At 39.2% G+C, this 15,983-nt stretch overlaps 2 protein-coding genes across 2 annotated transcripts; both read right to left on the reverse strand.

Moving 5' to 3' along the window:
• Positions 1-3,945: 3,945 nt before the first annotated feature.
• Positions 3,946-5,154, reverse strand: LOC108974474 (odorant receptor 59a). Its single transcript, XM_018942329.1, has 2 exons — positions 4,430-5,154; positions 3,946-4,357 (listed from the first exon to the last, which is right to left on the reverse strand). The coding sequence occupies exons 1-2, from the start codon at positions 5,152-5,154 to the stop codon at positions 3,946-3,948; spliced, it is 1,137 nt and encodes a 378-aa protein (XP_018797874.1).
• An 8,652-nt stretch (positions 5,155-13,806) lies between these two features.
• On the reverse strand, positions 13,807-14,736 carry LOC108974489. Its single transcript, XM_018942349.1, has 2 exons — positions 14,070-14,736; positions 13,807-14,010 (listed from the first exon to the last, which is right to left on the reverse strand). The coding sequence occupies exons 1-2, from the start codon at positions 14,661-14,663 to the stop codon at positions 13,906-13,908; spliced, it is 699 nt and encodes a 232-aa protein (XP_018797894.1). The 5' UTR covers positions 14,664-14,736; the 3' UTR covers positions 13,807-13,905.
• Between the last annotated feature and the right edge of the window lie 1,247 nt (positions 14,737-15,983).

Here is a 15,983-nt window from a genome sequence, read left to right on the forward strand (position 1 = left end):
AATACGATAACGGTTTTTTGTTGCCTTTTAATGCCGCTATTTCAACAGCACACTTTTACAAAGTTTTTCCTTTTATATGCGTATTTCGATTGCATCGACCCCACTAGGAAAAATTTGTCATCTAAAATAGTGTTTTGTGAATGAAAGTATTTTTTGACTCAATGAAAATAATTCAGCTTTATCGGAACAAGCTGAGCAACAACGCGTTTTATACCTAAAATATCCACCATAATCATTCGAACGGACTCGCAAGTGATTTCTARCTCTATTSMCATCTYTCTAATACTTGCCAGAMGATTTTCAAACACCATATYCTTCACTTTTYTTATATTTTCATCAGTTAAAGAGATCGAAGKTCGTTCAGAATGACKTATGCCTGCAACGATCCTTCCACCGCTCCCTTTACAAAATGTTCCAGTGTCAATAAGGAGAAGAACCGCTCGAAGTAATTAAAATATTGCTGCCGTTCAGGCAACTGCTGCTGAAGACCGCAATTKGTCGATTACAAGGCGTTCTAAAGAATTGGTGTGGTTTTTGGTTTGGTGGAATCATCAGTCCGTACTTCTTTCGAAATGCTGCTGGTGACACCATCACTATCAATGGGGGGCGGTAGAGATCGATGATAAAAAACTTTTTATGGCCGCAATTGGAAAACGTTGGTCTTGATAACATATGATTAAAGCAAGACTGGGCTACGTGCCGCACAGCAAATTTAGTAACAGAATTATTGCGACAAAGGTTTGGAGATTGGATTATTTCAAGAAATTATCACATTGAATGACCCTAGAAGTTGTGATTTAACACCATTAGACTACTTGTGGGGTTATTTGAAGTTATTGGTCTTAGGCAACAAACCAAACTTTCTTCAAGCTTTAGAAGTCAATATTGGTCAATATTGGAAGTGCTATTCATGACATACRACTTGATTTAATRGAAAAAGTACTCGAAAATTCGGTTCATCGAAAGAAGTCATGGAGGCGATTTGAAAGATGTGCTATTCAGAAGATAATTGTATCGATTGTACTTCACATAAAATATTTGAATTTCCTTTAGTGTGTGTTTTTGTTTTTAAGAAATCACATCACTCTAAGCGGAAAACYCTTTATTACTGCAAGTAATAGAATTTCCCCTAAATCCCCTTTCAACAATCAGAAAACTAAGACGCTGCCAATGTCCATTGGGCCTATTATTTATAGAGCTTCATCCATCGCTCAAAGAAGTACAACCTGAAATTTCCTGCAGGGTTGCTCTGTTGTGGCATCACAATCACKCATTCATTATAAAAGCGTGTGTGAATGAATAAATATAAATCGCTTCACCGGTTTCATTTATATTTGCATATAAAAAACTTTTTCATGATGGCAACTGGAAAAACGGAAATCAGGGTGCTGCCAAACACCTACTTATTCAACCTTTTTTGTGTGGCATTTGTAAATCAATTTAAATAAGGAAATCTCATTGCGTACTCAAATATATTTTGCAAGTTCATTTGTGTYTACAATGTGAGTGTATAAGCTATTGTGGTAAATGGTCGAAAGCAGGCAGAATTAAGGTCGMYAATTTCAAAATTTAAAATCTTTAAAGGGTATTTATAACTTTTGATAGCATGAAAGAGTGTTTCAGGGTTTTGGAAGAATATGATTTCTGTTAAAATAGTTTTACACCGTCTTTCAAGTATTAGGACTGCATTGACTGCATTCAATTAGCTACACGGAGCCGACGAGTATGTCCATTTCATTCAAATTCAAATGAAATTTTCATTTTCATAGCAACTGATTCTAACGCCTGACGACTCTTTGATCGGAAGAATACTAGCAAATATAAGGATATCTGCAGGATTTGTSCGGAAATTAATAGTCCGGAGCGTGCGCGCACCGACTGGAACGAGCGGCTGGTCAGTTCTCTTCGAGCACTTGGARTGTCAGGACAAACATTTTCCCGCAACGTRTTTCTGTGAGAGGTCCAAMATGCTCATTGACTTTYTTGACATCAGAGGCGTCGTCCAGCATGAATTTGTTCTTCCTAGACAAACCGTCAACATCAAGTTTTACATAGAAGTCCTCAAGAGACTCAAAAAAARGACATCGCAGTCGATTGGAAGTTGCACCATGACAACGCCCTGACTCACACCGCCTTTCTTGCGAATAGCTACTTAACCAAGCCGGCATGCCAAGGCTTCCGCAGCCACCCTACAGCCCAGGTGTAGCCCCAGGACTTTTTGGTTTCCTTGCTTGAAAAGGCCGGTGAAAGGGAAGCATTTTGAGACAACAGAGGGGATCAAAACAGCATGCACCTCGGCTCTCAAGGCTATTCCGGAGAATGCCTTCCGCGACGCCTTCAATGCTTGAAAATCACGCTGGCAGCATTGCATCGACGCAGAATAAGCCTACTTTGAAAGTTTATAAAAAACGGTGACGATTGGTCCAACAAATTTTTATTTTTTATTTTTTTTCAAATCGACTCAGACCAATTACTTTCCGGACAAACCCTGCATATTATCATGAATGTCTCTGTAATCTCTTAGGTAATATTAGCTCTACCCAAGTGTATCCACATTCTTCTCACACAACTTCCAAACACCGCCATCAACTAGTATGTTTTGAATACTTCCAGGGCTGAAGAGGTGGCATTCGACGAACGATATACCTTAGTCAGCGAATCACCGTAATAGASATTGTGACAGCTTTTCACTTGCGATAATGCGKCCATTGTTTCGCTTACAACGAAACACCGAGTCTGAATGTTCTTGTTTATGTAAAAACAGCTCGGAGGCCGCCACGGCAGGAGACAGATTGCGCAGAGTCTTCTAACAATAATTTCAAACTGAAAAAGCTAATTACAGCTTAAACATTTATAAAGCACAAACTGTCAGTTACAATTGGGTATAAGAAAGTTTAATTGGAAAGCTTCCAAATCGTTTGTGGTTTGCGTCCGCCGATTAGGTATTCAATGTAGTCGAAAATGATCTCAGTATCCGTAAATACAGCAGAGGGTAATTAGGATTTCACAGCAACTGCAAACTGTWACGCAAACATCATAAAGCTCCTTCAATTGCCAGACCCAGTTCGACCGCAAAAGGAAAGCGGTGCAAACAACAGCCCAGAGCTGCCGAATCTCAAGCATCGGTTACCAAATTTCGAACACACACAAGTGTGTAAAGACATCGACATCAATGTCCATTTACTTACAGCCGACAATATGCACCGAGCAAATTATTGGCGCACACATGTAGATGGCGCTTCACCGAGTCTCTCTGGCTGCGGCTGAGTTTGGTTCCAATGCTTAGTAGTATATATGGAGCTAAACAGCTAAGCAACAACACCAATATGCAGATATATTTACTTGGAGATGCAGTCTTGCRTGTAAATATGGCAATTCACGGGAAATTATCTACATACAGAAAATTCAAAGGAAATGAGAAGCACTTCTGTCCAATACTATGCTATGTCGCACCTTTCGGATAAATTTAGCTGGAGTACTTGGGAACGTGCTTACTTTTAATTGCTTCCAATTATGTTTCGTTGGTCTATCAGCGGCTTAAGGATGCAGAGTTATGCAGCTTGATGGTCATAGCCCCTCGATATGATGAATCTCTATAGAAAATTAAATATTTAGGATCCAACACTGATATAAGAGAAGCATTTAATTCATGCAGACTAGAGGCGAGAAAGTATGGCAACGGTTTCTAATAGTTCTCCGTGAATATTTTTGTCTTCACACACTTCTGCCATGCAGTGCAGAAGATATTATTCAAAAATCCTCCTTAAAAAACCACAACCGTTGGTTGGAAAAGAAAACTAGATTTTTCTATGTTTCTGCTTTTAAAAATACTATATGTGCTAATTTATAAGCTTGTAAATCGTTTCTCTTGATATTAACAATTACTACACTCTACTCTAACTCTTTAGTCTTTCGATAAAGACAGCTGCCGTACTAACTCTTCATCTACTTAACCTTCATGATGACAGCAAAAAGCGAATAAGCGCCCTTCACGGTGGCGAAGAAGGTGTCAAGATGTATTTTGACCATACCACCGGCCAAAGCCGTGGTAGTTTTTAAAGCACGCTCCGTAAAGAGTATCATTTGCTTTTTGAAGTGCCGAGTCTGATCGGGCCAATTGCAGCGAAACACTTCGTACTGTAGTTGGCCGAAAAGAAGCTGAAGACTGCTACCATAATAGCAGATGGGAAAAATTTGCAGCGGCATGGATATAAAATATACCAGATAGTATAGACGTTCGAACGGTGTATCCACGTAGAACAGCATCACCACCATGGCCACACAGATATTGAAAGCGGTAACGGTGAATTGAATGAACATCGGCCAGGACATAACCTCCTGCAGCAGATCGAATAGCCTGAAATGGATAAGCGCACTTTCAAAACTGAGTTGAGCTCTAGAAACTGAGAGCTCTTTCTCTAACACTCACTTATATAGATTCTTTTGATCCTTGATGCAACGCACCAGCTCCCGCTCATTATCCGGCAGATGTACACGATCATAGCCAATACGCGAAACACGAATGCCGAGCAACTTTATGTGACCGGACAGCAGGCAACAAGTTATGGGTGGAAAGGTATCGTCAATAAAGTTTTGGAAAATCTGATAGGAAATACCAACGATTTGGTACACGTTCGCCACGTAGAAATTTCGTGTGGATGCACGCCAATCGAACGGAAACCAGGCCGGATACAGCAGACTGCGCTCGTTGCTTAAGAGGAATGCCAACTCTGCCGTCACACCGACCGCAGCATAGGCACACACGAATACAGAGACCACATTCCTTACGCTAGTATGCATCAAAGCAAAATATTTGCGTTCTTCCTCGCTGCTCACGCGCGCATCCAGTTCCGCAAAGGTATGCTCAATCTCGCGTATAATCCGCAACTTCCGCGTATAAATCAGGAATTTCAAGCTACAGGCRATACAGGTGACACACACAGCGAGATTCTTAATATTGCCAGCTAGTGAACCGGTGCGGAAAAGCGCCAATGCCAGATGCAGTGGATAGCAAAGAGTCACCAGCGCGGTGACCATGAGCGCGTACGCCAAATAGACCAGGCGATATTTACACACGGTTAAATCGCCACYGCAGATTCGAAAACCCAACCAGAGGATTTTGAAAAAGGCGTTGCTGTTCACTGGCTGGCTCATGGCTAATGGTGCACAGCTGAAAGTTAATAAGATTTTCAGCATTTTTCTTTCGTATTTATAGTAGCTAAAGAGGTGAATTCAGAGGCATTTGAATATTGGCGCGTCTTATGCATTGGCGAGACAATTAATAACTTAATTATATAATTGGTGTCGCGTGATTCGGCTAATGAAGCAATTGCACGAATTCAGGCATATTTAAGCGGACACTAACAGTGCTGATACTAGTTTGGAAAGGATTTTAGTTTTAACTTGCGACCTGTCTACCAATCTATAACGTCAGCAAAATGTTCTTTGTCAATCTACTACAGGCATATCAGCATCAGAAACGGAAACTTAGAGCATTAACACATCTTGGAATATCGGTGGGGTTCCGAGTTATTAACCTACCCTTAGCATACTAGGCTAGAACATTTCACATTGCCGCCTAATAATAACATGAAGAAGAGCTATCATATATCAGTGAGAGGACCAACTTAATATAATAATATAAAATTCCATAGATTAAATAACAAATTTTTGAAAAATGCGTGGCTGTGCTTAAGAAACTTTAACGACTTCATATATAATGCCATAAATGAAACACGACGGAATTTCGTTTCCGAAGTGACTTTAAAACTTGACGACATCTTTCGAAATTGGGCGAAATCGGTGAATATTTTCCCTGATAGTTTGGGACCCGCCACGTAAAATATATTACCAATGACAACTAACCGACAGCCTCGGATGAAAGACCCTGTCTTGATGACGAATTAAGGATTACGATTTGAGAATTTGAGATCATGCAGGTGGAATATTCGGTATTTAATTGGAAAGAGGCCGAGCCCAGCCAACTGGTTGATGTCCTCGTTAGACTGAAGGTTGACATCAATCCCGTCCAGGAAATGCGATGGACGGAACAAGGACTGAAATGAGTAGGTCCTTGTGGCATTAACTACAGTGGTCATTTAAAGGAGACCAACTTTTGTATGGGATTCGAGAGAGACTCCGTCGACCCAGTACTCGTTCACACCGGTGGATGAACGTCAAGCCACAAACCTAGTACTTGAACGTATCGCTGATTTGCGCCCATGTCCAGACTGAAGAAAATAAAGATGTGACCAAAGAACCTTGGCACAACAGTCGGTAAATTCAGCCTGCACCAGGAAACATTCCCAAATGGGTTGAGGCTGATCGACTTCGGCGGGACCCGACTTCCGAATCGGCTGTCTTCGGATCGAAAAGCCGCCAACGAGAGGCGATGGAAAAGTCGTGAAACTCATATAAATTTCTGGAAAAGCAACTAAACGATTAAGAAGCTGTAAAGATCATCAGAGATGTTTTAGGTAAAGGCTCAGGACAAACCACCACTATCACTTTATTCCAAAAGCGAATCTTGAAGTTTTGACATACCATAGATATTGTTAAAAGCAAAGCTCAGTAGTAGCACGATGTGATGGATTGTTGGGTTTTGAATTTTGTCTTCTTCTTTCTTGGCACTGTAACCGTTGTTTCATATATGAAGTAATAATTGTTTTCATTCTCCTATTTTCTCAACGGTTCATTCTTTCTTTGCTTCTACCAGCGCTGACCTTATCGGAACTCTTTGTGCGTTGAACTCATTCTGTCAGCGTGACCACAAGAGTGTAGTATTGTCTCCGTCCTAATCCACTGCACAAGCTTTAGTACTATGGCAGGAGAAATTTTCCTTGCACAACTTTTTAACATTACGAGGCATTTACTAGAGAAAAACGTTAACCCATCTACAATTTGTTTTGGTATGCAGCACTTCGGGTAGATTTTAATTAATTTTAGTAACGCATTTAGTTGTCACATTTCTTGGAGAGTGTCCGGGGAAAGACTAAACGTTATATTATAAAATATTTTAATCTTAAAGAAGGTAAGTCCAGCGAATATCATTATCCTAAGATATTCGAAATAACCTTAAATTTTTATTCTTTACTTCTTTTTCTTCGCATAGTCATCGAAAAGAAAAATTGAAAAATAGCTGTATATCTGAGAACTTTTTTATTATTTTTATTAACTTAAAACTGCCTGACTATACCTTTCTAACTCCCTCCACAAATGTGTCGAAGGAATAAGCGCATATTTGCAGCTGCAGAGCCAATAAGTAGGTCAAATACAGAACTTTATCGGAAACAGTGTTGGTGTACAATGGAAATGTTATCAGAGTGTAGACGTCTTGGAAAGCGGTATTGAAATGATTTCTTCTATGAATTCCTGTAATCTGTAAAAGACAATTAAGACGCGTTTCTTTCACTCTCTATCAAAGATGWACCCACCTATACAGACGTTAATGATCAATAATGCATTGCGGCAACTCTCCAATATTCGTCTGCACATCCTTACCAGTATGACCGATCCGACTCAGCCGAACTCCTAACAAACGTGTGTAGTTCGTTAGAACACACAGAGCAACCGCCGGAAAAGAATCGCTTGCCAGACTCTGCACGAGGACGCAGGCCAATAGCAATAGTTCAAATGCAACAGCGCCAACATATGCCGCCGGTGATGCGCGCCAATCGAACGGCAACTCCATGGCAAAAGCCAATCACGGTTCTCAAGGGAATCAGCAAACGCCATAACGGTAACAGTGAACAAGAAGACGCATATGCCGCGCAGTGTATTCAATATCAAATTAGTGCCTCGATGAATGCCAGCAAAAAACTCCCGGTCCTCTTTTAATATTATATTTTCGTCCAAAGCGTTGAAGATCTGCTCTACTTGCCGCACCAAACTCAGTCTACGATAGTAGCTAAGGTATTTGCGCTATAGGCTAGAGCTGCGGCGCAAATGGCAGCGTTTGGAGCAAATCATTTAGATTACCGCTATTGTAGAGGGCTATAAGTACAGTGTCAGAATAGAAGAGCATTGACGACGCTGCGTTAGAGGCGATACGAGCAACTGGTAGCAAACTGGTTCACGTACGCAACCCAACAGCAGCCACAGGCGCCAATGTGTGCGGAACAACCGACGACCAGCACTGCAAGCTTTTTCATTTCAGTTAGTAGGCGGAAACTTTAGATTTTCATTTGCAACAGGAAATCTATCAATAAATTACTAAAAGCAAATGGAAGCCATATTTTGATGACACGAGATATTTCGTCTTTCCCTGCAGACTCATTTGCTTCGCTGCCTTATCCTTTCTGGAGAAAGCAGAACCAACGGCGCGATTATTGAGGTTAATGATATCGATATCATCGGCGTCGACATCAGCTGTGCACTCTTATAGAAGTTTGTATCTTCTCTATTCAGCTCTGCAGCAGGTGTCGCCTTGTCTGAAACTTCGTTTGATATCGAATGGCTCGTAGAGATCTGTGGGAAGCAGAGGAAGAGAAGACCTCCACTCCATTAGAAAGACCAGATGGAGAAGGACTTGGCTGCACTTAAAATCTCCGATTGGCGTCAAACAGCGTCATGGCAGATCAATTGTTGTCATCTAAAACCGCGTAAGCGGTGTCTACGCCAATAAAGAAGAACCGAAATTTTGAATTAATTTTTTTTTTTTTTTTTTTGAAGTTTTAATAATATTTATTGTCAGATTTTGTATGTTCATGGCTGTAACTGTTTTCAGTGTTAAAACATTTACGCATTATTTATTGATACGAACCAGCAATTTACTCGATTTACATTTTAAATGTAGTTTAATTAGAAAAGAGCGAATGGGAAATTTATTTACAAAAATTACATATTTTTAAGCGACCCATGGACATTTTTGTCAAACAATACATTTTTATATAGAAAATTTAAATGTATAGTAAAGAAAAGTAATTACAGTCATAAGAATCAAATATAAGGCGATTGCATGACATTTTTGAAATATTCGATGTAACCTAACATAATTGCTCGAGTGAAATGCGTTCACAATTGTGGGAACCGGCATTAATCATTTAGKACCCACATTAAAATTAATATAATTAGCAGCGCTAATATTCACCGCTTTGGTGTTCACAAAAGAATTAAGCCAACCAGTTGGATAGAAGCCATCAAATTGCATTTATAGTATGTTGGTTTGAGGCATTAACTTTCAATTAAAAATGTTTTCGGTCTCCCTCATATTCTAATATTTGACCCAATTACTGCTTCGAGAGTTTAGTAATTAGGAACGGAAATACTATTGGAGATGTGGGACAAAAATATAAAATTGAGAAATTGTTGTGGTATAGATTTTATACAATCATTCATACAATGTACTATGTAATGCAGTGAAAATTGTATTTACGAATAAATTTAAGGCTGCCTACTCAATGTCTAGTCAATGAGATGCCCGCTTAATAGAGCGTCCATTTAATAGAGCTTTCACTTTACTTTTTTATTCATGGATTGTTTTTATTATCCTATCTTTTAAGTAGTTCGAACTGGACACAGTGTGTTAAATTTTGTTGAAATTGGTTCTATAGTTTATGAGTCCATCGCGGACAAACAACGTGACACATAATTTTTATATATTATATAAAGATATACTCCTATATTAATGTTTCAAATATTTTAAAACCCCTTCTCTTAGAAGAAAAATACTGCGCTCATATTTGCAAACGCTTAGTTACTTAATTTTGAGTATGGATTTACAATAATCGCTTTAGAAAGTTATCTAGGACGATCCCCTTTATTTCCAAACGACTTTTAGTACGAAATCGCTAAAACTTTCTGCAGATGATAGTCTTATTCTTTGGTGAGCTCTTGTTGGTTAGCAAGCGTAACAAGAATTCAACTGGATGTAATTTTATCCTATTTCAAAACTTCATTTCTAGGAAACAGTATAAACGCAACAAATTGCATTCCATTTATAWCCTACGGTTACCTTCTGTCACTACAATGCAAGGTTGCTTGCATTACAGACTGTATCGAAAATTATAAAGAAAATAAGTGAGAGCCAAGTTCGGGTAAAGCCGAACATTACATACTCTTGCAACTTCCAAGGATTAAAGGTAAGTAACTTCCAGTACATAAGACTCCTTAGTTATATGGGATCTAGAGCGAGTTTTTACCCGACTTTATTTATTCTAGGCACAAATATGCACCGTTAAAATAAAAACATGCTCTTTCAATTTTATTAAGTTAACTCACTTATTGACTGATCTATGCGGTATTAAGTCGACCGGAAGTTCGAACATCTTTATATTATTGACCCAATGCAATCCATTTTTGACACACAGATTCTCTCAGGAAAGAATTCTCTCTGAAAAAGTCAACTGCATGCACTGGGTCCACATATTTAATTCCTAGGAGCATGAGAATTTTTAGTGCAATTAGGAAAATTTTTGCCATAAAGTGAAACACCTCAAAGGCACTATTCGTGCAAAGTTTTATCGTAATATATTAATTTTTCTTTCCCAGCATAGAGGGAAAAGAAGGCATCACATGGAACTGAAAATTGTGATATATCAGAAGTGGGCGTAGCGTTACTCCAATTTCACCCATTTTCATACTGTAGCATAGGAATATTAGAAATTGTCACGCACTCAATCGATCGTACGTTTCCGAGATATGTGATTTCCCCTAAAAGTTTGCAGTGCCACGCCCATGGTCCAATTTTTACACCGGCTCCTAAAAAGCTCTCGCATACCATTGGGGAGATTAAATTTAATGTCTTTAGCGTATTTAGTTATTGATTTATCACGCTTTTAGTAGTTTTTAACAGTACCTTTATATGGGGAATGGGCGGGGTTATCATCCGATTTCATCCCCTTTTGTACTGGCGTTACTAGTTTTTATAATATTTTAGCTGTGTGAGCTTATGTCATGGTTATTATGTTATGAGTTATGGTTTAGGAGATATGTACATTAAACATGTTACAGGGCGGGGCCAAGCCCACTTTTTGAAAATTTTTTCCCCATAGGTACCCATTGCTAAATTATTAGGAAATTTTTTCCAAATTGAATCATTATTAAGAGCTTTCCATCTCCTGGGTGATGTATTCTAATTTTTTGGTTTTAGAATATTTTTGAGAAGAGCAAACACTTTTGAAGTCAACGTAGGTGTCGAACACCCAAAAAAAATTAAAATTTTACCCTTTTAAGCATMTTCAGAACTGCTAATCAAATATGTCCAAACCTTCACCACTTTTGCTGTCAAGAGGCCCGGAGGCAGCCACCAGTTCAACATAGGCACAACTCAGCCCATATATATGTATGTACGTATGYATTTATGTAGCTTGCTTATGAGCTCTTTTGCTTACATATTGTTTTTATTTGTACAAATCCGGATAAGCACTTTCGCTTTATTGTCTATATTTTCATTTCCTGCGCTCCTTTGCATTCATTTTGCATTTATTTTCAGCGCCAGGCGGCATTTCTCCCATTCTTGTTGTTGTTGTTAGTAGGTTCGCCGGATATGTTTTCATATAAGAATAAGTAGAGCAAATTACTAAGGCGTAAGGAGCCTATGACTTCACACATACATACACACAATATTTTGTGCGATTACGTATAGTAATGTTGCATAGGGCGTATAGGTTACATACGCCTTTAGCTTGACAATCTCACTCTAAATAATAGCGCATTTCCGCTAACAAATAAATGTCTTAGGGCAGATTGAAATCGCACATGCGGAAAACATCTAATATTTAGTCGAATTAGAATATAGTATCGTACGTAGGAATTGGCTGGCTCGTTCGCATATATCACTCATTCTCTAATGCCGTCGCCCGCATTTCAGTAATTCCAATCATTGTAATGAGCGAAGTTGTAGACCATGAAAAGCTCACAATGTATTTATGAAGTCAATTTTCCTGTTTCAAATGACCGAGTGCTTGATGAAATTACCCAGCTTTTACATTGCAAGTGACGCGAGTAAGTCCGCCTAATTATGTATCCACGATGAAATGTGAATCAAGGTAAGCTGAGAGAGTATGAATGGATTTTTGGTATTACCCTATGCTGTGAAGATGGACTGGCTCGAAAGAATTTCACAAATTTGTAATTTATATTGTGTCTAGCCCGCATATAATAAATAGATTTTCATCGATGTACCATCTAATCGAAATTGACCCGGACTTCGAAACAGGCTCCTGAGCCAGCTATCAATCTTATTTTCCATATGTGTACGTACTTGTTATAAGTCTCGACTCACTCGACCTCACCACCTTCAGCAAATTTTAATTTTTTTTTTTTTGGTTTTTGGTCAGTTCCGACATCATATTCATAAACTCATGTCTCGTTACTAGTAATGATGCATTAAGTGAATGTAGGGTTCTGGCGAAGTAGTCAAGCATATCTTTGGAACCTCTACTCGATGTCGTTTTATAAAATATTTAGGAACGAGTTAAGAATTGACACGCTTTATATCCAAAACAAAAACCTTTTTTTGTTAATCGATCCAAGAGATATTTGTAAATCCTCTGCTATCTCTCTGATGACCGCACAACAAATTTCAGACACTGTTTCTTAAACTTTTTCGCTATTGTCGGCTTTAACAATAGTGAATGGATGAATCGCATGAGACAAATTTTCGAAGATTTCATGCCTCTTTCTGGATCTGGATGGGTCGTAAAAATAAAAAACTGAGAAATCGCTCCTCACAGTTTCTGCTCAAGCGCCCATATACTTACTAGACGCTCAGCCACTATTTCCCCTTTAGCTTCGGTTATTTCGAATTCCCATGTATAAACTTGGGATGTATAATTTTTTAAGAGATTTAAGCAAAAAAAGAACGGAAGAATCCCTTAAGGGAGTACTTGTCTTCTACACCTTCGTCTTTAAGCGATTTAAGTTAGCGCTATTAAATTTCGACTTAAAGGCTTGTTCTTCCTCGCCCACTTACTCTTACAACCGAGCATAATTCACCTTAAATAGCATTCAAGTGCAATCACGATAGATACGGATGCAATTGCAAAGCTCAAAAGCACAAACCATCCACAAAAGAGTACCAGGCGATGAGTTAACGAAAATTGGAAAGCATTAGGAGCGAGCAAGTGGTTCCTGACCAACAGCAACAACCGTCGCTATAGTACCCGTGTTACCCATTCGGCCTGCCTGCGCCATCTGGTRCTATCGTTTCGTACGTCGCAAAGGCTACTGGAACACGCACACCTGTGCCACAAGTGTTGTTGCGTCGATTTGCATGCATTGATAGCAAGCAAAATTGCATGAGATTGTAGTGAAAATAGCGAAATGTTGCAAAAATTGCAACACAATTGCTACTGCCACCAGCTGGCGGCAAGGGCTGCAATGCTGATTTCGGGACCGTGCTTTATACCTTGCATGGCATAATGAAATGCAAAGCAATGCAAACACTTGTCGAATACAAATAGGGTCATGAATTCCTGGCATTACTTTCAAAGGCTTCCGGTGGCAAGGGAGTTACTCGTAATACATGAGGCGCATTCTAATTGAAGGCCGGACAGAAAAAGTCACTTATGTCAAAGCATATCATTCGAAGCGTTTGCATTGATTTGCTTTCAATTGAAAGGGTGGCAACGCTTTTGCCTGAAGCACGGTCCGCAAGTACTTGACTGGCTACCGAATATGCCAATTGTCGCTTGAAGCGGCCCGAAGAGGAATGACTACAGGCAAATGCTGTGAGCGGAAATTTTTTAGGTGAGTCAGGCGACCCAGATTTAGTCCTGAGAACGCATAGAGACCATATCCCTGAAAATGTGTTGTACTCCCACTCCGTTAACCAGCATTTAATAGAAGAAAAATAATAAATCACCATTTTTAGACAAATTCAATTCAATTTATTTGCATCGCTGTCAAATTTCAAAGCGCAAACTCAAATTATCTGTTTCAAATGAGCAGGAAGCCGCAGTTCAATTACTCTTTGTAATCGAAGATCTTATATGCGTATTGTAGTAATTTCTGCAGATCGATATTATTGCGTTTCAATACGTTAATCGGGTACCTTGTGGAGATAGAGCTCTGAAAATTAATTGTTAAGCAGCTACCAATGAGGATTTATTTTTTACAGGAATACTTACCAGTAGCCTCTTGACATCGTAACGGCAGCCGCTGCTGCGCAACACGCGACAGAAGTTGGCAAATTCCCTACTCTCATGCATCTTACGCCGTATCAAATGGCGAAGCTTCGAAGGTGGAATTGCACTCACCAAATTCTTAGCGACATCCTGCATAGATCGTCCCACTATGATCTTCGGCATGTCTAATTCAGTAATCTCCGATTCATCACCATATTCGGGTATCGAAACCATCAGGCAATTGAAAATGTTTGAAATGCTGGAGATGGTTTCCGTGCTAACGCCAGCATCGGAAAAGCGCTTAAGCAGTTTCTGATAAACGGAACTATCGGCAATTTGCTGCGACACCGATTGGAATTGGTCGGTTTTGATGAATTCCATGGCCTTGCGRAATTCCTTGTCCTTATAATAGCCATAAGAGATGTAGTAGACCAAAGTGTTCGCATCAATCAGATTGCGTATGTCACGGAAATCTTGGCAAAGTTGATAGGTGCCAGTGTCTTCGCACTCGTTCAACGGCTCAAAGTAGACTTTGCGATGGGCCTCACCCTGTGAGATCCACAGACAAAGGATGAGTAGAGTGAAAATTTTCAACATAACGGATAGTTCGTAGACAATTTCTAGAAAATGTTACAAGTCTATGCGAAGTACGATTGCACTTTGTTGAAAGCAAGCACCGTCAGTACTATTTATACAGCCAGAAAATCACAGCAGACCAATGCGCTTGCAATCCGAACTACCGTCGATACGTTACATCTGTAATTACCGTAGGCAAAGTGCAATTACATTTCTTATCTAGTTGTTTTCCCCACTGGTATGCACTTACAACTCGTTAACTGTTTATGTGCTGCATTGTGCCTATGTTTGCGCGCTCGCTTTGAAAGATACATACATGTATTTATCAGTAAAGTAGCAAGCGAGTAAGTCCGCTCAACATCCTACTATTGACTTTGTTGTCGTGTACCAGAAGTGTGATGTGTGCATGGAACTAATGATATCTGGCGGCCTTAAGTAATTGTCTCGCTTATCAGCAATAGAAAGAATGCATTGCACTCGCCGCTTCTGGCAGTGTCARTGAAGAAAATGACGTGTATTAATGAATTGTGAAGGAAACCAGGAAGCAGAAAGGAGAAATGTATGTTTAGCACTCTGTAGTGATATTGTAATGGATTAACATTTCGGGTAAAACTTTCGTTGAAAATACGAAATTTAATAAGTTTTCTCACTTTCAAACTGTAAACCATTTTGATAACGATTCCTTTATAAACCCATGGTAGTTGTGTTAACAGCACTTAACCTCCCAAAAAGAATTGATATGCTTTCAAGTTGACAATCCTGCGGATTAAAATTCGAATTCATTTGAATTACTATAAATATAACTGATTGTCGTGGGAAGGCTAATRGAAAAACCTTATTTGTTGTTAGCGAAAACCGGAAATTGCACACAGTTCTTACTCCTTACGCTCTTCAAATGAGTTTATTCAATATAATCTTTATTGTTTAACTTCCTTGAAATAACGTAATCTAACCTTTCAGAATTGTTGCAGCTGAGAACCCAATATTTGCTTGTTGTCCAGGTCTATTTCGGAAAGCTGCTTGAAACTTTTTTCTTACCAATAGAATCCTGGTTCCATATTTGAATAGCATAAAGCATGCAGAGAAGGTCGTGAAGTGATTAAAAACTTGCCTCAAGTGGGTCGTCCATCCACTTCTTYAATAACATCAAAATCGAATAAGTTAAAGAAATATACTTGAAAAACATCSTGTTGCCAACAGAAGAATAAAAGACAATCTAAACATCAACCATAGATGTAGTTAACAACTTCTTTTAAAGTTTTGAATATTAAGCGCCTGATTCTCTTGCAAAACCACGAATAAGAGTCGAATAATAGTCTAAAAGATATCGTTCACCACACC

The sequence above is a fragment of the Bactrocera latifrons genome, unplaced genomic scaffold, assembly GCF_001853355.1.
Source record: "Bactrocera latifrons isolate USDA-ARS-PBARC rearing strain unplaced genomic scaffold, ASM185335v1 scaffold_56, whole genome shotgun sequence".
Lineage (NCBI taxonomy): Eukaryota > Metazoa > Arthropoda > Insecta > Diptera > Tephritidae > Bactrocera > Bactrocera latifrons.